This window comes from Callorhinus ursinus, unplaced genomic scaffold (assembly GCF_003265705.2).
Source record: "Callorhinus ursinus isolate GAN/ISIS: 27379988/994484 unplaced genomic scaffold, GSC_fseal_2.0 scaffold46, whole genome shotgun sequence".
In the NCBI taxonomy this organism is placed as follows: Eukaryota; Metazoa; Chordata; class Mammalia; order Carnivora; family Otariidae; genus Callorhinus; species Callorhinus ursinus.
The window spans coordinates 5,350,566-5,375,109 of record NW_027397108.1 but is presented as its reverse complement, the minus strand read 5'-3'; the positions used below and the strand labels follow the sequence as shown (position 1 = coordinate 5,375,109).

Here is a 24,544-nt window from a genome sequence, read left to right as displayed (position 1 = left end):
GGGGAGCCCTCCCGCGCTGCTCTGGGGAATGTAAAACGGGGCAGCCACCGTGGAGGACGGCCTGGCCACTCCTCAAACAAGCAAACACAGAGTTACAAGTGACCCAGCGAGTCCACTCTTAGGTATATACCCAAAGAATGAACACCTATTTCCACAAAAATCTGTCCACAGAGGTTCACAGCAGCCTTATTCATGACAGCCAGAGAGGGGCAACAACCCGAAGGTCCATCGAGGGATGAAATGAATAAAGAAGATGTGGTCTGTCCTAACGATGAAACGGTGCTCAGCCACAGAAAGGAATGACATACTGATCCACGCTACAATGTGGACGAGCCTCAATGTTATGTTAAATGAAAGAAGTCAGATGCAAAAAGCTACCCACTATGATTCCATTTCTATGAAACGTCCAGAGAAGGCAAATCTATAGAAACGGAAAGTACATTCCTCCTTTAAAAAAAAAAAAGAAGGGGCGCCTGGGTGGCTCAGTCGTTCAGCGTCTGCCTTCGGCCCAGGTCATGGTCCCGGGGTCCTGGGATCGAGCCCCGCATCGGGCTCCCTGCTCGGCGGGAAGCCTCCCTCTCCCTCTCCCACTCCCCCTGCTTGTGCTCCCTCTCTCGCTGTGTCTCTCTCTGTCAAATACATAAGTAAAATCTTTAAAAAATAAATAAATAAAAATTTAAAAAAAAAGAAAAAGAAAGTAGTAGCTCAATAGCACATTTACAGAGTCCCTGGTGCTAGAAGTAGAGATCAGGGAATCAGAATCCAGCCTCTTCCTGGCAGGCCTAGCTCTGGTTGGCAGCTCTCTAGAGTTACGTACATTTGGAGCCAATTCCAACATGGAAGGTCCTTCAAAGCCTTCTTCTCAAGAAAGGAACAGGACATCCAACTCATCCCAGAAGATGGCCTGACACACACATGAGACGAGCAATTAGAATAACTGGAACCATATCCTAGCTGTCAACCTCAGAAACGACTAGATTTCCCTCAACATCCAATTTCTCATCAAGAAGAATAGGAAAATACCAACTTCTTGGGGTTGCTGTGTGGGTTAAATGAGGGCCCGTTGGTGGCCTCAGCCCACAGGATGGGCTCCTAAGTTTTCCTACCCCCATCCCAAGGGGTCACGTTGATGCCGGGGTGAGATCCACGGCCTTTAGTCACCAGAGGAATCAAGCTACTGGCTCCACAGCCTCGGAAAGAAAGAATGCCCAACCAGGGCAAGGAAACACAATGTTCGGGGGACCCTTTACTGCCTATGAATTTCACATCTGTAAGAGTTCACAGACACCCGGATGCTAGCAAGGGTGGTGGATGAGCATGCAAATCAGCGTGGCCTTCCTGCGGACCACGGACCACGGCGCCCAGAGCCCGTGACACAGCCTTCCCTTGCTCCCACCAATTCTTCTCAACATTTATCCTGTGAAATGACCAGGGACGTGCCTAAGGGTTAGCACTAAAAATATTCCCAGGATCAATGTCTGACATAGCGAAATAATAAACTTCATGATATCCAGAAATAGAAAACTGACTAAACAAATACAAATAAAAAGATAAGGTGGAAAGGTTATAGCCATTTAAAACAAAACGGAAGTCGTGTACTTGGAAAGATTTCCACCACAGGAAACCAAAATAACCATCATCATGAGGACAGGTGTCCTATCAGGAGACACTCACTGAGTGAAACCAAAGGGCAGTTAAAATAAAGCCACTGATAACAATGTGGATACCTCACAACTAACAGATTATATGCTAATTAAAGATTAAATTTTTTTGAAATGTAAAAAATACGCATGGGAATAATTATCAAAGCAGCATCCTGGTTTACCTGGGGAGGAAGGAGTATATGTGAGGACTTAGCTATATGTGTATAATCTTTTTTTTTTTTTAAGATTTTATTTATTTGAGAGAGAGAGAGCACAAGCAGGGAGAGAAGCAGGCTCCCCGCTGAGCAAGGAGCCTGACATGGGACTCGATCCCAGGACCCTGGGATCATGACCTGAGCCAAAGGCAGACGCTTAACCGACTGAGACATCCAGGCACCCTAAAATTTATTAAAAACAATGACCCAAAGGAAACATGATCTAAGTTGGACAGAAGGGTATATTCATGTCCTATGGCTGCTATAACAGATCACCACAAACTCAGTGACTTAGGACAACACACATTTATGATCTTACACTTGTGCAGGTCAGAAGTCAGGTATGGGTCTCACTGGGCTAAAATCAAGGTGTTGGGAGGGCTCTATGGGGGAATCCTTTCCCGTGCCTCTTCTGGCTTCTGGAGGTGGCCTGCGGCTGGTTCATGGACCCCTTCCACCTTCAAAGCCACTAATTTAACCTCCATGACCTCTGGTCTGTCATCACATCCCCTCTTCCGACTCTGACCCTCCTCCGTCTTTCACTTACAAGGACCATTGTGATTCCATCAGGACCACCCAGGTAATCCAGAATAATCTCCCCATCTCAAGATTCTTAATCACATCTGTAGAGAGCCTTTTGCCCTACAGGATAACGTAGTCACAGATTCTAGAGATTACGGTGGGGATGTCTTGGGGTGGGGAAGGGGGCTTTATTCTGCTTACCACAGAGTACACAGAAATCACGACTCTTCCTGGGGGCTCTGGGATAGTTGTGAGGCATTATCTCAAAGTGTGCAACCTAATTTGCTCAGCTAATGTCCGTGAGAATCCCCTAAGGGAGGCACTACTATGACCCCACTTTATAGATGGGTACAACCAGAAGCTAACTAACTTGTCCATGGTCACCAGCATTTTAAGTGGCAGCACCCAGATCTGAACCCAGGCAGCCAGGACTTAAGAGAACAGCTTATAGTAAGAAATGGTCACAATAGAGCACAAAATGGAAAAGGCATGACACCAGAATGTTGTAAAAGGACAGCCTTTTATAAAAATGTATCTATGTCTTCCAAAAAAAAAAAAAACACCCGGAAGGGTGTAGACCAAGTGTTCACACACTTGCCTCTGGGTCAGGGGAAAGGGGCTGTTACCCTCACCCAGTTGTAGTTAAAGACATTCCTGCGCATGAAGACACGTTACTTCTTCGAGGAGAACAAAACCGGAGTTATTTTAATCAGGGCAAGCACAAGGAAGTCAGAGGAGATCAGCTCAGAGTGGTCTCCAGCAGGAAACTGGCATAACGTTCATGCTTGGCCACCCCAGCTCGGGCCCTTCTCAGCTCTCCAGGGACTCGGGTCCTCCTCCAGCCAGGCCCCAGGCCAAGCAGCAGAGGCCGGCAGCAGGCCAGGAGCGGCCTGGATTGTCCGGGCATGACGGGGAGGGCACACCTGCCAATGACATCCTGCAGAGCCTCAGTCCTGAGGCTGGCACCCCACCCCCGACCAGGTGCCCCGCAGGGTCTCCACTCCCGGTCTCTATCGTGCTGTGCAGACCCTAACTTTGCCAGTCTCCATGTTCTTCCTCTCCTTCACGCACTCACCCTTGGCTGCCAGCACAACTCGGGGCAGGTGAAAGCTTCCTCCAGCTGTGCTGGGAGAGTGGGAAGGGCCCCTCTGCTCTAAAATGGCATGGTCTCTGATTCTGTTCCCAAAACATCACCACTGACCTGTGGACACTCCTCCTCCCCAAGTGCGGGCCTCCCCAGCCTCCAAGGAGAAAGGCCAGGGCCAGAGCTGCTGGCCTAACCAAGGCTGGAATCCAGGGGACCTTAACCCTAAAAGGCCCCTTGCGTGCCCAAAACAGCAGGAGGTGGTGGCAACTGTGTATGGGCCCCACATGGCCCCAAGAACGTTTCCAGAACACACCAATGCAGGCCCTGACCAGCCATCAGGGCAGCATGAGCATGAGACCCCCTCCCCCTTCAGGTCCACACCAGGCATGTTACACACATTTACAAATATCATCTTCCCAAGGATCGTGCCGGAAAGCTCTGCCATCATCCCATCTCTCGCATGCAAAAACAGAGGCACAAAGAGGCATGAATCGCTCAGGGTCATGCAGCCAGTACGCACAGGGCCAAGACCGGAACTGCTGTGTGTGTGTGTGTGTGTGTGTGTGTGTGTGTGGCTAAAAAGGAAGTTGCCATAGGGATGCCTTATCTTAACCCCAGATCCTACTGTGTCTGGGGAGAAAAAGGCGGGCGGAGGCCGAAAGGGGCATCTAGGTCCTTTCCCGGATCCGTCCACTGGACACGTACCCGTGAGGCCCCCGCTGTGGGCCAGGCACAGGCAGAGCGCTGGGGATTCCTCGCTGGTCTGGTCAGCAGGACAGACAGGTCCCTGACACCCGGAGCTCACAGTCTGGGGAGGAAGGACCACCGAGCGCCTGGCTCCAAGTCAGGCCCTGCCAGAGGGCAGGAAACGCCGACACCAGGATTTCTGGCTTCAACCTCAAACTGCACGGCACTTAGGTCTCTTCCAAGACAACCCAAGACATGTCACTCTGCTACCCTGATGTGTGAAAAATGCATGCTCATTTCTAAGATCCACTGGATGGTGGGCAGTGGGGATGAGTTTCTAAAAGGATTTACCGAGAGATCGCTTTTAACAGCCCCCTCCCTAGACATCCATAAGAGATGTGGGAGCACCAAAGTGGACCAACTACAACTCACTTGACGTGCACAGGATCCTTCAAAGGGGGAGGCTTGGTTGCCTGCAGGAGAGAATTCACGGGATGTACTTCCAAGAGACAGGAAAGAAGCATGAGCCGTAAGAACAAGAACAAACCTTACAGAGGGCTTTCCAGGTGCTCAGTGATCGACCTACAGGCACGCATCTGAGCCTCCTGGAAGGCAGGCACTACCACCCTTCCCATTTTACAGATGAGCAAACAGAGGCACAGAGAGTTAAGTCTCATGCCCAAGGTCACACAGCTAAAAAGCTAGAGAGTCAGGATTCAAACCTACGTGGGCTGGTGCCACAGTACACGGATTTAACCAGTCCTCGTGGCCCGGGTCAAGACCAGCATAGCTAGGAAGTAAGAGGACCCTTGAAATAAAGCAAGGGCTCCTAAATTCCTTTACAACAAACTCCAACTTGCCCATCATATCTGCAGCCAGATGGACACCTCTGGTCATGCTCAGCCCGCTGCCCCTTAGGCCCCTTTTAAAGGGGCATGTCTTGGTTTGCTAGGGCCGCCATAACAAAATACCACAGACTGGGTAGCTTCAACAGCAGCAGTTTACGGTCTCTCACAGCCCTGGAGGCTGGAAGCCCAAGATCAGGTGTTGGAAGGGTTGGTTCCTGCTGAGGGTTCAGAGGGACAATCTGTTCCGTGCCTCTCCCCCACCTTCTGGCACTGGTGGTATGCCTCGGCTTGTAGATGCACCACTCCCAGCCCTCCATCCCTCATCACTGAGCCTTCTCTCCCTGTGTGTCTCTTTTCCTTTTAAGGACACGGTCATATTGGACTAAGGGCCCACCCGACAGAACATGACCTTAACAAATACCTCTGCAAGGATCCTACTACCAAATAAGGTCACATGCTGAGGTACCATGGGCTAGGGCTCTGATGTATGAATCTGGGGGGAGGTCACAATTCAACCCATCACAGGGACCCCCCCCCATAAGCCCTGAAGCTGCCAGACTATACTCTCCAACAGGAGAGGTCACCTACCCTGCCCACACCCAAGAGAGGGCAGTGGTCACAAAACAGCCAATCCCTGTGCACTGGCTCAAAAAGACCCAGCCAATCACAGGCCTCCCTCAGGAGCCCATCCCTGGGGGGGAGGGGACACCTCAGGCTTCCCGGAAGGGGCTGCACAGGGAGTCAAGCTGGAGAAAGGCTTTGCTGGGGTATCCAGCCATGGCTGCCAGGACATGTAAGGGAGACCAGTCCATGGAGAAAAGCCACCACCAAGGGCTCTTGTCACAGACAGGATGGTGAGTCCTCAGTGCCACCACCTCCCCTTCCCACAAAGGCCACTTACAGGGTAAGGCTGTTCGTTTTCTTGGATTCCTACAAGAACCCACCCCCCAACCAAGCCCCTACGACCATTCTGTCCTCCAGCTATCCGTGGGGTTCCTACAGCCACCTCTGCCCCCTCCAAAATTAAGGGCCATGGAAGAGCCTGCAAGATGCCCACCAAACCCATTTCCCATTCTTAATGGCACACAGGTTGGCCATATTTCCCAGCATCCTTTGCAGCCAGTCACATGCCAAGTTCTGGTCTGTGGAAGTTGGGCACCTTCCACCTTGCAGGCCTGGCCCATAAAACCCTCTAAGGCATCTTCTACTCTCCCTCTTCCCCTGCATGCTGGCTGGACACAGAGGATCCTGAGGTGGCCTCGGAAGTCTTAGGGGATCATGGTGCTGCCAGGCTGCAGAGCCCCACCCCTCAATCCCACCCACTGTTTCATGACTTGGGTGAGAAACTTGTACTATATGAAGAAATCATTTCTCACTGCACTTTGTCCCTGACTAACATAGAGGCTTTGCTGCCATGCCCTTGGCCTGGAATGCTCTCCCCACAGAGCTTCCCCTGGCTCCCTCCTTCTCACCCACTAAGTCTCAGCTCAAATGCCACCTCCACAGAGAGGCTTCTCTGAGACCTGCCCTACAAACAGTGTTCTTCACTGGTCACTCTGTCACAGTGCCCTGTTTCTTTCCTTCCTAGCATCCATCACAATCCAAAATGATTGAATGATTAGTTTGGCTTTTTCTTTCCCACGAAACTATAGGCACTATAGGCTCCTTTATGGATGTCCACTGTCCCGTTCACCACTTCATCCCCAATGCCCAGTGTAACACCCGACACACACTCAGTCCTCTTTGAGCATTTGCTAAATCAACAAAGGAACAAATTCTAAGAACATCAAATGATCATGATCCAGGACAGAAAACCCTTGAACAGCCACAGAAACCAATTCCTCAACCATCCAGTATACAAGCAGGTCTGAACCAATAATAAGAATAAAAAGGTTGGGGCGCCTGGGTGGTTCAGTCAGTTAAGTGTCCAACTCTTGATGTCAGCTCAGGTCGTGATCTCAGGGTTGTGAGATCGAGCCGTGCATCAGGCTCTGCCCCACCCCGCACATGCGCTCTCTAATAAATAAATCTTTATAAAAAAATAAATAAAAAGGTCAATTCTATTTTTTATACCAGCAGTCTCTATCATGGAGAATATATATCCCAGAAGGGAACCAGGAAGGAAAATCACTATGTAAGTGGAAGTTCTAATGTTGATCTCATCCTTTCTACAATACCATTTGCCTTTATGTTCCATGAGGACAATGACAATAATCATGACAAAGATGACAAGAGCAGCTAATACTTGAGCACCTGCCTCTAGTGTGCTCAGCAACGTAGCAAGCATTTCCCATGTATTCATTTCATGCTCCCAAAAGTCTCGTGCAATTGGCTCTTTCATTAGTCCTTCTACAGATGTGGAAATGGAGACACAAAGAGATGACAAGTGGCCCAAGATCACACCCCAACTAAGTGGCAGGGCTGGGATCAGACCCCAGGCACCTGGGCTCTGGACTCTGTGCTATCATGTACCATAAGTGCACATCTAAATCAACAAGTAAATGGGTTTATAGATACTGAGGACATTGGCTCAATCTTCTCTCTGATGGGATGTTTGAAGGAATGTGGATTTCTTCTTAGATGGAGGATGCCAGTGGAAAAACGGTCACTTCTACATTGTTTTGAAAACATTCTGATAACAACTTTCAAAAATATTCATTTTTTCTAATGGCTATGAAGCCCCAGGATGGATTTCAGAATTAGCGAAGAAACAGAACCGCCACCCTTTCACCGGCCCTGGCTGTCAGCAACTGTCCACACTGTGCAGCCTCCTGGCACGCCTGTCTCCCTGCTCACCAGGGCACGTCGAGAGTCCCCCCTCCCGGCATCTCCAGCACCCCGCAGAGCATGTCCTGTGCATACAGAAGGAATGGATGCATTTCCCTCCCATTGTCAACAATGCAGTCTGAGCGGAGCTGCTGTTCCTGGGTCCCCAGCGGGGTGCTCCTCCATCACTCACGGAACTGAAACAGCTAAGAGTACCAGGATGTGGGACTCTGAAGGCAGACAGAACGGGTACAAATTGTTGTTGTGCCTGGTCGTGGCTGTGTGGCCTTCGGCGCATCTCTTAAGACTCCCCACGACTCCGTGTCCTCTTCAATAGTGCAGGGAGGATGCCTGCTTCCCAGGTTCACTGTGAGCAGCTGACGAGCTGGTGTGTGCAATGTGCTTCCACACCGAGCGGTAGAGAAAGAGCACTCATTAGAGGCAGCTCTCGTCACTGTCAGGGGGACAAGCCAAGAACCCCACACCAGAGCAACAGAACAGCTCCTATTTTTGAGAATTCCTCAATTCACGGGCAGCCACAACTTGGCAAAAATAAGCAGATGGAGAAAACATGCGTAAGCGCAACTGAAAACTTTGGGATACAAGCCTACTCAGTCGAAACGGCCACAGTCCATACCCTCAAAGGCAGCTCATCGCTGCACCAACCCTGTTCGGACTCTACAAACCGGTGGCGTCACGTCAGCTCCCGAGACACATTCCAGGCCTCCCAAATGCAGAAGATGCAGGAGGACCCTAAAGGTTTAACCCAACAAGGGCCCCAAGTGGGCTCCTTTCTGCTGGAGACTCACCTGGTGCCCCGGAAGGAAAGAAAAACCACACACACAGCATTTCCCGGCTGTCCCGTGAGCTTCTGCCGGTTTCTGCCGAGGACTCTTGGAACACACCCGCCAGGGGGATGCCAAGCACCACGTTAAGTCCAACTACTCTGGAACTAGCAGGCAGTACGCACTCAGTCACCCGTCACCACCAAGGCACCAGATGTGGGAGTGAAGATTCTGGAACCTTCGGGACCAAGGGACACACCAGTTGAGTACCACCAAATGACCTGAGTCCAGGCCACAAAGGGTAAAATCACCCAGCTGAACCCTGCCCAAATCTCTGACCTACAAACTTACTCACTCATATCCAATGGCACCTGCTGATCCCACTTCAAGACAGCCAGCCTGCAGGCCACCTGGTAGCCTCTCCTTCAACTTGCTACCCAAGAAGCTCCTCCTCAAGGAGGCCTCCCCCTATTCCCTACCATCCCCCTCACAGCCAGATGGGCAAGAACCATCCTTCCCCACATGGTACCAAGCCCAGACCCTCACCGTGGTACTGATCACACTACCGTGCAACGGCTGGTTGCTGGGTCTGTTCCCCACCAGGGGCAGGGGCTCCACCCTTCCTCCTCTTGCTCAGCGGTCCAGCACCCAATAGGACAGCAAATACGGACTGAACACATGACAGGGCTCCATCATGACAGGGTCCAAAGAGAGACCCTATTAAACCCACTGACATTTTATGGCTCTAAGCAAAGCCACACGTGACTTGAAACCAGCATTTCTCAACCTCAGCACCACTGACACTTTGTACTAGATTATTATTTGTGGTACGGGCTGTTCTGGGCATCATAAGATGTTTAACAGCATCCCGGGCCTTGATCCACTAGATGCCGGGAGCACACCCCATCCCCAGTGATGACAACAAAAAATATCTCCAGGCATTGCTGCATGCTCCCAGTGGGCTGGGGGAGGATCGCCCTGGTGGAGAACCACTCCCTGCTTTAGACAGCAGGACCCATGTGTGTCTACTGTCACCCAAGCCTGCATGGGCAGCCAGCGTGTGTGAGATACCTGTCCACAAGTCACACACCATTTGCCGAGTACTCCAAACCACCTGTCCGTGCTCCCTCACGAAAGCTGGCAGGCGTCCCAGTAACCTGCATGGTCCTACTAACTTACAGCCCTGAAGGAACACCATGTCCTGGGGTCCCCTTCAGGACATCACCCTTACAACAGCGAGCTGGAAATGCATCCCTGAGAGTCCCCATCAAGGACCTGAAGGCTTGCTCTCTGAGGGGTCAGGGAGCACCATCACTAAGCTCTTTACCCCAGAACTGGCTTTTTCTGTCTCTTCACCAGGAACACATCCATCTCACAAAGGACTGCCAGAGCATGTTCCAAAATGCAAATGTGATCATGTCATCCCTCTTCTGAAAACCCTTCCTTGGATCCCTGCTGCCCTCCAGAATAAGTCCAAACACCTGAGCAAGACTTTGCCACCCTGGACAAGCTGGACACCACTCGTTAGCAACAACAATGGCAAAAATACAGCAAGGGTTCCCAACGGTGAGTGTCTATCCCATGCCATGCACCATGTTGAACCCCTCTGACATATTAACGCATTTATTCACTCCCAACCATAACCCTGTGGGGCGGACACCAGTATTATTCCCTTTCTAGAGATGAGAGAATTAAATCTCAGAAAGCAGATGTAACTTGCCCATGGCCACACAGCAAAGCTCCGCAAATAGTGCTCCAAGTCAAACCCCATGCTGCTTGTACCTAACGCAATAAGGTCGGCTCCATGAAGATTTGAAGCTGATTACTGCCGTGTGTTCAGGACCTAGGACAGTGCCTGGCAGCGTGGATGCTCAACCACGGAGGGAAGGAGGGATATGGCAGGATGGAAGTCTCAAGAGCACCATATGCCCAACCCAGCTAATTACCAGGACCACTGGGGAGCTGATTAAAATACTGAGTCCCAAACTACCTAGTGAACGACAGTCACCTTCACACTCTCCAGGGAGAGGGCAGAATTGCATTTAGTTAACCGAAGGGGGAGAACTACAGAACATGGATTTCAGGAGACAAAATCCCATCTCATGCCCCTTAGAATGAGCTTCAGGAGAAGGTTCCAGGAGCTCGTGTTTTTAAAAGTCCCCCAGGTATTTCTGATTGTCAGTCAGGCTTGGGACCCACTGCCCACTCTCAGTATGGCACCCCTGCCTTTACCATTCGTACCCCTTCCACCCCCAGCAGGCCCCCGACCCCACCCCAGCTCCAACAGGTATCTGGGCCACTCGGGAGGTCAAGTGTAGCCAAATGCAAGGAAAATTGGGAGGAAAGTTGGCTGCTCACTCACATGGGCATTTTCAAAGCAGGGCTTCTGGCTCTGTACCACCTGAGACCTGCTTGGCTCCAAAGCCAGAAGAAACCTTTTGGAAATCTATTTAATCTGACTCATGATAAGAAATCAAATGAAAAACTATGCCAAGCTAGCAGAGTCCACCTGTGAATGGCCAAGTCTGGAATCCCACTGCAGCATGGATTCAAGTTTGGGAACAGGTACCTCACGGGCTTTTGTGGGGGTGCTGCCAAAATACCTTTGACTCAGAAATAACACTTACAGGAAGCTGTCCTTCAGGTATGCCCACGTTAGAAGAATAAAAGCATGCAAGGATAACCCACACACACTGCTGGTGGGAATGTAAAATGCTGTAACCACCTTGAAAATAGTCTGGCAGTTCCTAAAATAATTAAACAGAGTTACCATATGACCCAGCAATTATACTCCCAGGCATATGCCCAAGAGAAATGAAAACATACACCCACACAAAGACCTGTACGTGAATGCTCACAGCAGCACGATTCACAGTTGACAAAAAGTAGAAACAAACCAAATGTCCATCAATGAGCAAATAAACAAACTGTGGAAAATCCACACAATGGAATATTATTCAACCGCACAAAGGAATGATGTACCGACATGCACTACAACATGGATGGACCTCGGCAACATCACACTAAGTGAGTGAAGCCAGACACAAGAGGCCTCATGTTACAGAATTCCATTTATAGGAAATGTCCAGAACAGGGCAATCTATAGAGACATTAAGTAGACTCATGGTTGCTTAGGGCAGGGGAGGAGGGTGAGGACTATCAGGGACAGGGTTTCCTTCTGAGGTGATGAAAAGTTCTAAAATTGATGTAGGTGGTGGTTGGTTGCACAGACCTGTGAATACAGTAAAAACCACCAAATTGTTCGTTTTCAGTGGGGGTATGGTATGTGAATTCTATCGCAATAGAGCTGTTATTAAAAAAAAAAAAAAAAAGGAAGGGCTACAAGTATAACTGCAGTAGCTAATAGCAAAAGACCGGAAATAACCCCAATGTCCATCTCCGGGGCTCATACCCCTAAGCAGAGCCAGATGCTATGTGGCCGTTAAAGAATCAGGCAGACCCATGTGCGGATCAGAACCCTCCTCCAAATAATCATTAGAAAAACAAATCAAGGGGCGCCTGGGTGGCTCAGATGGTTAAGTATCTGCCTTCGGCTCAGGTCATGATCCTGGGGTCCTGGGATCGAGTCCCGCATCGGGCGCCCTGCTCCTTGGGGATCCTGCTTCTCCCTCTGTCTCTCTCTCTCTTTCTCTGTCTCTCATGAATAAATAAATAAAATCTTAAAAAAAAATCAAGGTGCAGAAATTTTAGGAGGGACCCATTCGTGCAAAAAACACGACTTGCACCTGACACAAGCACAGAATACTCTAGAAGCCAGAAGAACTTGGTAATGAGCTCGCCCCAGGGCACAAGGTGGGGCTGGGGAGGAGATACATGTATTAATGAATTGTTTGATTTTTTTTTCCCAGTGTATATTTTAATTTTTCAATTATGCTGACTTTTTAAAAAAGGAGTCCATTTAAAAAAATGCAAATTAAAGCAAGTCTGCAACTGAAAATTGCTTAAGCCTCCTTACTCCGTTTGTTAAAAACAGTCTTAGAAACTTTAGGAACTGAGCCAATTGCCCAATCTAAGGTGGGTGGGGAAAGAACACACCACCTTCAGGACCAGAGCTTTATTTAAAAGCTACAGAATCCTCAGTGATGTGCTCTGGCCACACGGAGCAAAAGTAAAGGCCTCTGGTTCTGTGGTTCATGGTAAAACAAAACAGGCATTTGGCTAGCAAGCCTGGAGTTTCTGCGGCTCTATCATTTAGCCATTAGGAGGGCAGAGAGCTTGACCAGCAGCAGAAACTAAAGGATCCCCAGTGCTGTCAGGCAGGGCGCACACCCCTGCCAGCCCAGGTGAGCCACCTCAATGTCACTTCCAAGTTGGCCCACGCAGGCCTCTGCTGCTTCACCAGGGCGTTTCTGGCCGAACGTCCCCCACCTACTCTAAACCCCACTGGAGACGCAGACAGAATGGCCACACTTGCATTTCCAGAAGAAGAAGAGAAGGTATCAGGCCAATAAGCGAAGGCGGGAAAGGGAGAGATGCACGGGCCAGGGCTCCAGGGTACTCACAGAAGCCCTCAATCTTGTCGGCTGTCTTGCTCCAGGCCACCTGGCGCGTCTCCATGATCACCTGGACGGTCCTCCGCTCCGGGGTGGATTTGCGGAAGCTGAACACCGTCATCACTGTGCCCAGCTCCAGCGCTCTCTTGATCTGACTCTTCTCGTATTCAGGAAGGGTGTCCACGTTGACTGGGGCGGTCATTGTTGGCAGAATGGGGGGTGGCAGGAGCGAGGGAAGAGGGCGCTGGAAGGGCAGAATAGAGGCGTGAATTGGTTTTTGTTAACTGGGTGGGGGAGGGGATTCGTTAACAGCCAAAATCCTGTCTCATGCCCACCAGGATGGGTTTTAGGAGGGGGTTCTGGTGGCAGGGAATCGTGGACCACTCAGACCGCCCATGCAGGACACAGAGGTTTAAAGAGAAGTGGACGTGGGGGAAAAGGCCCCTCACCTCAGGGACCGAACTGTTACCCTGGCTTTGACTAACCAAATCACGCCAGCCTAGCAGTGCCCCCTACCCCCCCCACACACTGCCATGCTTAGAATATCTGAATAGCCAAAGCAGCCCAGACTGGCCCCACCCCCACCCCCAGCAACCTTTTCTATTCTGCCTAGATTTTCCTTAGCATCCCCTTACTTCCTAAGTTGGGAACAGAAAAAAAATAATAATATTAAGCCACTTCAGAATGTGTCTGTGGAGACCTCTGCATGGAAACGAAGCCAAAAGGACAGAAAAGGTCAGGGCCCAGCAGCCCCAGGGTCGAGGCCTGGTGTGTGGCCCTGGGTAGGCTGCATGACCTCCGCAAGCCTCAGCTGCGTCCTTTCTCTAATGGCGCTGTTGGCATGGTGAGGGGCTTCCAGCGTTCCGCTCAGCACGCAGTAGGCGTTCTGGAACACCACTCATACCCACACACAGTCAGAGAGATGGAAGGCCCCAAATCCGCAGTCATCCTTGCCTGGCCATACTCACACCCACATCCAATCCATAAGCAAAATGCAACCCATCTTCCCGGCTCGCTGGCTCCTCCCAGGATCTCACGGCTGGATTGTTCTCATCGCCCACCTGGTCTCCTGCTTCTGCCCCAGCCCCCTACAGCCCAGTAGTGACCAGGAGCTAGAGGACACTTCTGGAACAAGATGAAAATCCCGTCAACCCCTCTGACCAGCCTGCTGCAGTCATGGCCTGAGCCCTGGCTCTGCAGAGGGGAGTCCAATGGAAGACGTTCTAGACCCCCATGCCCAAGCCTTATTTCCACACTCGTAAAGGGGGATCCCTCCTTCCAAGAATCTCCAGGGTTCTTGGAAGGATTAAACCAGATAGTGTATCTTGGGGCCCTTAAAACTGATGCAAAGTCAGTGCCCCCCAGATTTAGCTCCTGCTACTACTGCCATCAGTCGTTCCGTGAACCTCCTCCCCGCCCCCCAAATGCCACAGCATTAGGAGCCCACAGCTGTTACTCTGTAGAGAGGCAAGTGTTCAGCCAAGGTCATGCAGGCCCTCACTCTGGGTCCGCTTCTGACAGCCTCCTGCCACGCTGCTCAAAATCAGGGCCTCGGTTCCCTCATCTGTAAAATGGGGATAATACTAGTCTCAAGAGGCGATGGAAGGACTGAAAGCTACAATGTACAGCCCCCAGCCCTTGGCAGGGCCTCAGATAATAGTCATCAGCCAGTTGTCAACTCTGTGCCAGGAACTGAGCTGGGAAATGGTATGCAAATCAGGGGGAGTGGGGCGAGGCCCAGGCCTTGCCCTTTGCCCCCTCCTCCCTCCAGCTCCTGCCCATCGCCAAAGGCACCTCCACAGGCACCTGGAGGTAAAACCATGAATTACACCTGCTCTCTGCCCACTTGGAATCAGACCTGTCAGCTCAACCCCTACTTAGATCAGAGAAAGCTTCTGGGAGGAGAGGGTATCTGAATCCAAAAGGTGAAGCAGGAGGGAACAGTGTTCTAACCAGAAGAGCTGGCTTAAGCCAAAGCCCAGCAAGCTGCAGGACTACTAGGTTGTGCCACAGACTCCGGGATGAGCCTCCTGCCTCATCACCCTGTAATCCAGGTCAAGCCGTTGAACAAGGTGCCTGTGGCCAGTCTCATCCTGGTGAACTAGCTGTTTGTTGGCTTTCCCCAGGGGCCAGCACCTGCTATACCCGGTTTATGTCATTTATCTCAATGAGAACTACCAGAGGTGAAAAACCAAGTCCTGAGAGGGAAATTCCATGATCAAGGTCATGCAGAAACGTGGCAGCACCGGGATCAGAGCCTTGGTCTGAATCCCACGCCCCCAGTCTGTCAGCACCTGCCTTCTGGAACTCAGAATTCTGCACCAGAATCTGGCCAGAAAGTAACTAGTTTGGCCCTCCCAACCCTCTCAAGAGAGACTGAAGGCCTTGTCCAAGGTCACACAGCTGGGAAGTGGCAGAAGCATGATTTGCACCTGGTCCCAGCTCTGCAGCTCTTCGCTGTGCTGACCACCCCCCAGCCATGTGCCCCTGGAGTTCCCTCCCAGGTCTCTAGGCCAACGGACAGCAGGGCATAAATAGGAGACACACACCCTGTCACAACACCTCCACCCTCTATTAAACCTGCCTGCCCGGAGGCACTGGGGTCTTCATTTCTTTCTGACTCTCGCCCTGGGATGGCCTTGGACGTAACCTTCCCCAGATTCTGGTTACTTCCAGCTCAGAAGCCTGGTGCATTGGCCCAACTATAAACATCAAGTCTGTCCCGTTGCCTCTCGCCAAGAACTGGAAAGAGGTCTTCACGGCCACGAGATCCTTGGAGTCAACCAACAAAATCCAGCCAGCTCCTGACTCAGGTTTCCAGAGTTTGATGCTTCAGCAGCTAAGGCAAGGAAGTCTCCAAGGTTGGCTCCCCAAGGGAAGGCACTAGCTATCAGAGGCAATTTCCATTTTGCTTCTGCTGAAAGGGGAGGGGAGGGGAGGGGAGGGGAGGGGGGGGGGGGAGGGGAGGGGAGGGGAGGGAGAAAAGAACAAATGAAAGAAAGGGCCTCGAAATCCCTTTTTTAGTCCTGTTTCTCATCCTCCCTGGGTACCTGTGCAAAATGACTTATGGTGTCTGAAATTTAGTAAGAGGTTTTGCCATTTCTACTTTTCATGTCCTTTTCAAAATAAACTTCTGGGCTACAAGGACCCAGAACCCGGAAGCAGGGATGGTTTCTCCTCTTCAGTGTTCTCTGTACACGTTAGGCCCATAGAGGAGTTCATATCAAGTCCCACAGAACAATCCTCTGTTAAACTCTGCACAGTCACATCCCTGAGAGGTTAGCTGCCCCTCCAACAACTCAGAGGAAGGTGGTTACGGCTGCATCTCAGCACCCACCCGGCGGCAATGGATTTTTATTGGAGGAAGAGGTGGTGTCATCCACGGCAGGGAGGAATGTGAATGAGTCCATTTTTTTTTTTTTTTAGGGGGCAACCTATGATCATCTGTCAAACCATGAAACATGCATATGCTTTGATCAGCAATCACCAAGGTGAGGAAGAAACACAAAGATGTTCCCAGAAGCATTATTTGTGATAGAAAAGAACACAACTGGGAGGGAGGTCCCTTAAAGAAATCACGGGACACGCACACTAAAGAATGCTCCGCAGCTGTATAGCAGCACAAAAATTTATAAGCAATGGAATCCAGAAAGATTCACGAAATAGATGAAAAAAGAGTGGCAAACCAGTATGCATCAAAGAATTAGGTTTTTTAAAAGGCTGCCTGCGTATAAATCTAGGGAAAGTGGTTACTTTCAGAAGAGGGGAGGGGAGAGACCAGGTCTTGACTTTTTATTAATTTAAGTGGTAACATATGGATGAGCTTTTCTTTCTTGTGTTTTCACTGTTTTCTAAATTAAGAAAGGTTCTGAAATTTTCTTATCAGCAGTTTCTCACTAACCCCACCCAGCAAAAGGGCTATTCATGGGGTCCCCGCTTTGCCTTTTCTAGAGAAGTATTACACTCTCAAGGTGGGGGGGCATGTAGGAGGGGACAAGAGAGGTGGGGGCGGGGGCCTGGGTTGGGGGAGGCGGCAGCAGCAGCAGCTCTAGGCGATTTCTGCATCCATGAAGCCTGAACTGGTATGCACAATGCACACACACCTTTGCAGCAGGCTAACGGCATGGGCCTGGCATGGGCCCCCAAATCGGCCCCTCTCTGCAGAACTGTAGCTAAGGATGATGGCCAAGCCCCACGTATGGCCCTTAGCCAGAGAGGGTCAAGAACTAGCCAGGGCACCCTTTCCATAGATAGGCTCCAATTCTCAACAAGCCTGGAATGTAGGTTTGAGTAGCCCCAGGATCCAGGGTAAGGAATGGAGGCTCAGGGAGGTTCTTCAACGTGCCCAGGGTCACACAGCTGGAATTGAAATTCAAATTAAGTTGATTAACAAGGCCACCTGTTGCCTTGTGCCACGTCACCCCCTCAACCCACCAGACTCTTTCAGTCTGGCTTAAGATCAGGGTGCTAGAAGAGCCCCTCCCCGTTCTCCACCAGAAACCAGGCGCCAACCCTTGTCTAAAGGAGACAGTTTTCCCTCAAATTCTTCCACTATGGGGGGGGGGGGGGAGGAAGGGGAATGACCTTGTTGGGATTCCAAACCATAACCAGGAAAACGCACAGACCAACACGTATAATTATGCCTACAACTGTGGGGTGGGAGCGGGAATCCTTGACTCCCCCAAAACCCTCCCCGTCTCTTCTGGGTGAGGGCTGCCCCTTCCGTGGTATCGCTCCGCCACCCACCACCCGCAACCACCTGTGTAATACGGGGAAGCGCCGGGGGCCGGCCTGGCCGCCCGCGGTCAGCGAGCCCTGAGCACAGAAGCAGCCGGGAAACACCGCCAGACCCCACGCGGGACCCCGCGGCCACGGGAGCCTTGAACGCCAACGCCAGCGCGACCCTCCCGGGTTCCCATTCAAAGGCCGGGCCGTCCGCGGGCACGGATCGCCGAGGTGGCGCCGTTCCCGGTGAGGAAGTGGCCGGCGGCCAGGCCCCGACCCCCGCCTCCACCGCCCGGCCCCGGACACAGCGGGCGGGGGCCCCCGACGGCGCGCCCCGCTCCTGCCCCTGCCCGCTGCGCCCCGGCGCCGTCCCCCGTCTCCGGGCGCGGGTCCTCCCCACGCCGGGCGCCCGCGCGCATTCCCGCCCCGCCGGGCCACTCACCTGGCCGTGCCCCCGCCGCGGGTCCCGGCTCCGGGCACTCCCTGCCGCGCGCGCCCTCCAACGCGGGCGCTGCTACTTCTGCTTCGGCCGCGGCCGCGCGCCACGTGACTCGTGGGGGCCGCCCCCCGCGCCCCGGCCCGCCCCCCGCGGCCCCGAGGCCGCCCCGCCCCGCCCGCCGCGCGGCGCACCCCGGCACCTCGTCCGCGCCAGAGACCCCGCTTCCGCGGCCAGGGGAGGAAACTGAGACCGCGGGCGGGGGAGCGAGCTGCCCGAGGCCACTGGCGAGGGAGAGCGAGAACTTGCGGGCGCCGGCCTAGCATTGGTGGAGGCCTACTCCATCCAGGTGCTTTTACGTACGGTGAACAAACTCATCATCACCTGGAGATGGCCGTTCACCCGCCGCAATTTCAAATCGTCAGCGAGGCTGCGCGGGTGTCAGACCACCTCTCACTACCTTGGGCAAACCACTTCAGTGCGCCCAGCCTCAGTGTCCCCGTCCGTCAGGCGGGATCAAACAGCGCTGGCCCCGAAAGTTTGTTGTAAGGAAGACAGAATTGGGAACTGATCTCCCGGTTTCCCAGTAAGATGTTTTTTAATGGCTCCCTTGGTGAACTTCTAAGCACATGGAGGAGATAGTCAAATGCCTACTTATGGTAGTTAACGGCTCTTTTCCATTCTTGTGTTTCACGAAACCATGTTACTTAAACTTTTCGTGTGCACCTTTGGCACAAGTGTCCTCGTGGTGATTCAAGCCAGCGTGAGGGTCACCTACAGAGCCCTCAGCACATCAGTGCTACTCCGAAATTGAGTTACAGCATTTTTTGATCACGTGAATGTTGCTCCGACTGAAAATGTTCTATGTGAAGTCACAGGACGCATTCACCAACTTCAGAACTCCATAGATTCATTTCTTTCCCTGCCCCATCTCAGGAGTGTACCAGTGACTGTTCACCACCAAGCACCACTTACTGCCCTGTTTTCTAAAGAGTTCTTTGAGAGGCTTCTTACAGCGTCAGCCACTTGGAATCATGGGGCCAATTTCCAAGAAATAGTGGCTAACTCAAGGTTAAATTTCTTTGCCTTTTTTTTTAAGAATTCCCAACAATATTTATTTCCATCAATCTTTTTAACACTTTAGTACCTCTTACACCATATGCATGGTACCTCGGTGCAACCATATATGTGTACAATTTACTATTCCAAAATCTGCTTGTATAGGGAAGCATGTTGAATCTCCTGCCGACAAAATGAGACTGTATGCAATCAGAAGTTTTGGAGACCACTACTGGAAGCCTTGGCTCTTAACCTCTGTCCAAACAGATGCTAATTCTGGCTGGAGTTTTCTCTGGTCCCTGGGGCCAAGCAAGAAAAGAAGAACATGAAGTCCATGCTTCAATTCGAAGAACTCCCTTTTAACCTGCGACTGTAAGCCTACAGCATCTTGGCAGCTAAAATACCTGCATGAGATGATGATTACAGTACATGGCAGTTTGCTTCTTCGTATTTTTTCATTGCTTTTCTTCTCTGCCTCATTGTTTATCTTCAGGTGAATAGCTAAAGGCATCTGGTGCAATGAATGGGAATCTCTGGGGCTCCTCATCTCTTTTTCTTAAACTTCAGCTTGTTTGTTCAAAATAATTGGGACCTTAGCCCCTCCCCACCCCACCTCCTTCTGGGAGAACTCAAATACAAAATGACATATCTTTTCCAAAGCACAGTAGGAAGGGGGAGAAGACACGGTGTCAAAAAAAAAAAAAAAAAAAAGGAAAGAAAGAAAAAGAAAAGTACCCGTCATGGGGAGGACTTGCAGGTGTTAAGTCAATGGGCGGTGGAGGCAGGATTTGAACCCAGGTCTGTCTGGTGCCAGCACCCATTGCCCATCCAAAACATTAACAAGAGGCAGTCAGGCAGGGAGAAGTGAATTTGTAACCACTCCACACAAATTCACAAATGGGTCAGGAAGTGACCTCAAAGGGTGGAGGGAACTTTCTTTTCCTTTTCATATAAAAAGAAAGAAGAGGGGGGGAATAACCTGAAAGAAACTTGTCTTTTCATCAGCATTGCCTCAACTTTTTATCCTGTGTTTCCTTGCCAGTCCTCAGTATGTACATATTGTTTTTTTTCCCCATAACCCTCTTCCATTGGCTAGCCCCCATGGCACACTAGACCATTAGGCCCTCAGTGTTTCTGTTTCCCACTCTGCCAAATGGGCAGAATAACTGTATCTGCCCTCCCCCCCACCCCCGGGCGATGGCGAGGATTAAATGTGACAAGCTAAAATGGGCATCCTGCTTCAACCGTCAGAGCTGTTTTTAATGTTGTCATTGGAAAGAAGAACCCTGTGGTGTAGCAGGAAAGTGGGGACTTGAAGAACAGGGAGACCTGGATTCAAGCCACTTCCTTAGCTGTGTGACCTTATGCTGGTCAGTCACCCTCTCTGAACCTCCAGTTTCCCCATCATTCCATCCTCTGGGCTGTCCAGAATAGGCAAATCTATAGACAGAAAGTAGATGAGTGCTTGCCTAGGACTGAGGGCAGGTAGGTACTGGAAGGTGATGACTAAGGGGTACGGGGTTTCCCTTTGGAGTGAGGAGAAAGTTCTAAAATTGTGAAGATGGTCGAACAGTGCTGCAAAGATATCCAAAGCTATTGAACTGTACATTTTAGAAGGGCAAATTGTGTATATATGACATATCTCAATAAAGCTGGTAAAAAAAAATACCTACCTTAGAAAGTTGTTTAAAGAATTCAAGGTAGTGCATAACACAGAGCTGAGCACAACACAGCTTTCCATAAGTAACAGCCTCTCGTTATAATAATCATTGTTACGCGGTGGGCCTTCCATACCTGGGCCCCTTTCTCCCCAGGCCCCAGTCAAGCCCCCTCCCCCTGCCCCAGGGAGCCTTCTGGCCTACCCCTCCACCCCCAGGGCCAAAAATGAGCAGAAACCCCCTGACAGCCTTTGCATTTGGTTTCCTTTCCCGACATTGTTCAGAGACGTGCATGTCCCCTGGGGGCAAGCCCAGTCCCAGCAGCTGGCTTCCAGACTTTGTCAGGGTTAGGCCAGGCCTAGCAGTTGGCCGGGGGGTGGGGGGGTGGGCAGAAACCTGTGCTATTTTCTTTCTCAGCTTTATTGAAGTATAATTTTTATACAAAAAGCTGAGCACAATTAACATCTACAAGTTGATAAGCTTGGACATATGCATATACCTGTGTTACCATCACCACAGTCAAGGTAACAAACATATCCATCACCTCCACATGTTTCCTTGTGTGTCCCTTGTCATTGTAGTTGCCTTTTGTGTTATATTGTGTATGTGTGTGTGGCAAGAATCCAAAACAGGATATCCGCCCTCAACACATTTTTAGATGTGCAATGCATTATTGTCAGCTGTAGACACAATGTTGTATAGCAGAGCTCTAGGATTTACTCACGTTGTGTGACAAAGACTTTATAACCATTGAACACCTCCCCCCCCCCCCCCCCCGCCTCCCAGCTCCTGGCAACTATCATTCTATTCTCTGCATCTAGAAGTTTGAGTCCCTTTAGATGTTTCACCGGAGACGAGTCATGCAACCGCTGTCCTCTGACTGGCCCACCTGGCTTCGCATTCTGTCCTCCAAGTCCATCCACGTTGCTGCAAGTTGTAGGATTTCCTTCTTTTTAAAGGCTGAATAATACCGTCGTAGGTACATAGGACATTTTCTCTGTCCGTGCATCTCTCGGCGGATGTTTAGATTGTTTCTGCATCTTGGCTATCATGAATCATGCTGCCATGAGTATGGGAATGCAGACCCTCTTCACCATCCTGTCTTCAGGTTTTGGGGATGCATATACCAGAAGTGGGATTGCTGGATCACGTGGTGGTTCTGGTGTTCGTTTTGTGAGGAACCTCCTCGCTGTTTCCACAGCGGCTGCGCCAGTTTGCAATCCCACCGACAGTGCACGAGGGGTCCCCCATTCTCCCCACCCTCGCCAACACCCGTTACCTTTTTTTTAAATACCAGCCACTCTAACAAGTGGGAGGGGGCTATCTCGTTTTGGTTTTGATTTGCATTGGTGATGAGTGATGTGGGGTCTCTTTACACATATTTTCGTTGGCCTTCTGTATGTCTTCTTTGGAGAAATGTCAGTTCAAGTCCTCTGCCCACTTTTAAATCTGGTTGTTTTGTCGCTATTGAGTTGTAGGAGTCAGCTGTCTAAACTGAGGCTGGTGGGAAGAGCCTCTGGTCCTATGGTTTTTCTTTGGGCTTCTCAAGCCTCGGGTTCCTGCTGGGGCTCATGTATTCATTCAACAAACACTTGCTGAGTGCCTTCCAGGATCCAGGCACTGTTGGGCTCCAGGAAGGCAGCAGGAATCATCAAAGTCCCATTCCGGGAGCGCACATTGTAGATGGGGAGCTGGGGTTTGGGGGTGCTCCAGAGTGAGACCGAGGAATTTCAAGGCCCAATTCCGCCCCTCACTGTCTGCATGGCTCTGCACAGAGCTGCCAGCCTCAGTGAGGCTCAGTTTCCTCATCAGTATTAGGGTTGCTCTGGAGGACTGAGTCAGCTGATGCATGTCCAAGTCCTGGGCACTGTTCCCGATTAAGTGGGACCCCAGCACTGACAAGGCAGTCATTGCTTTGTTGTGGACACATGACACACCGTCCCCACTGTGCTTAAGAGCTGGCTGCAGCCGCGCCTTCCCCAGGCCCTCAGCCTTGTGTAAAATCAGGAGAGACAGTTAAAACCAAGAGCTCCTGTGGAGGGGCAGCTGAGAATGCAGGACGTGGAGACAGAGAGGCCTGGGTGGGAATCCCACCTCTGCCACATTCCTACCCTGTGTCCCCAGGGAGGTGACTTAGTCTCTCTGGGTCTCTTTCCTGAGCTGCACAGCTGAGGACCTCTAATGGCTGGAGCCTGAGTCTGGACTGTTCAGCTTCCACAAAAAGGCTGTGAATTCTTAATCTCAGGAAACAAACTGAGGGTTGCTGAGTGGTGGGGGGTGGGAGGGATGGGGTGGCTGGGTGATAGACATTGGGGAGGGTATGTGCTATGGTGAGCGCTGTGAATTGTGCAAGACTGTTGAATCACAGATCTGTACTTCTGAAACAAATAATGCAACATATGTTAAGAAAAAAGAAAAAGAAGAAGATAGCAGGAGGGGAAGAATGAAGGGGAGTAAGTCGGACGGGGAGACGAACCATGAGAGACGATGGACTCTGAAAAACAAACGGGGGGGCAGGAAGGGAAGGGGGGTGGGGGGATGGGTTAGCCTGGTGATGGGTATTAAAGAGGGCACGTTCTGAGTGGAGCACTGGGTGTTATGCACAAGCAATGAATCATGGAGCACTACATCAAAAACTAATGATGTAATGTATGGTGATTAACATAACAATAAAAATTATTAAAAAAATAAATAAAATAAAAAAACAAAAACAGAAAAAAAAAGCTGTCTTTAGGCAGGCACAGAGCAATCAGAAGTTCAAGGACATCAAGAGGATGAAGATTCCTTCCATATCTGCCATTCCAGGCAGCCAGAGCAGAAAGGGGGAAAGCAAGAAAGAAAAAAACTCCCCGCAAAGCCCGCAGCACACTTTCTCTCCCTTATCATTGATCAGGATTGGGTCCCAAGCCCATTCGGCCACAGCTATTGCTCAAGGAATGGGATCCCACATCTGGCTGGCTGGATGCGGGAAGCCATGTGGGGCCTCCCGAGGTGTGGAGCAAAACAGGGTCACTGTTGGTGGGGGCAAGGGGGACAATGTCATGTGGGCAGCCCACGGGGTCCTGCAGGTATCACAAAGTTCCATGAGGCAACCAGAGAAAAGTCATCTGAGGACAGAGATTCCCTTTTGTTCCCTCCAGAGGCCAGCAAGCCCCCAACCCGGTTCTTGCTCATTCAACAAACACCGAGCCCTCACTTGACACCAGACCCTGTAGATTAGTGTCTGGGGGCTGCATACAAAATACTATACACTGGATGGCTTAAGCCAACAGAAACGTATTCTCCCACACTCCTGGAGGCCCGAAGTCTGAAGTCCAAGTGTTGGCAGGGGCGTTCCCCCTGGAGCCTCTGGGGGACAATGCTATCCGTGCCTCTGTCTTAGGGGCTGGCAGCTGCTGGCCATCTCGGGCACTCCTTGATCTGGGGCTGCATCCCCCACCACCTCTGCTCCATCTTCAGTGATGTTCTTCCCTGTGTCTGGGTCTTGATTCTCTCTCTCCTTTCTCTGGTGAGGGTACCAGTCACTGGACATAAGGTGGGCTCTAAAGTTAGGGTGACCTCATATTGAGGGACTTAATTACATCTGCAAAGACCTTATT

At 51.0% G+C, this 24,544-nt stretch overlaps 1 protein-coding gene and 1 long non-coding RNA gene across 2 annotated transcripts in view; one reads left to right on the top strand and one right to left on the bottom strand.

Annotated features, from left to right (window-relative positions):
• The window catches only part of PLCG2 (phospholipase C gamma 2), a 139,021-nt gene extending 120,673 nt beyond the window's left edge, over positions 1-18,348 (bottom strand). Inside the window, exons 1-2 of the mRNA XM_025860437.2 lie at positions 18,235-18,348; positions 13,077-13,311 (exon numbers count right to left, since the gene is read on the bottom strand). Coding sequence (XP_025716222.1) covers positions 13,077-13,269 — 193 coding nt within the window. The 5' untranslated portion in view covers positions 13,270-13,311; positions 18,235-18,348. The remainder of the gene's footprint in view (positions 1-13,076; positions 13,312-18,234) is intronic.
• Positions 10,057-10,542, top strand: LOC112814760 (uncharacterized). The gene is made up of 2 exons (XR_012375203.1): positions 10,057-10,119; positions 10,394-10,542. It is a non-coding gene; the product is annotated as an uncharacterized lncRNA (long non-coding RNA).
• Positions 18,349-24,544: the final 6,196 nt, after the last annotated feature.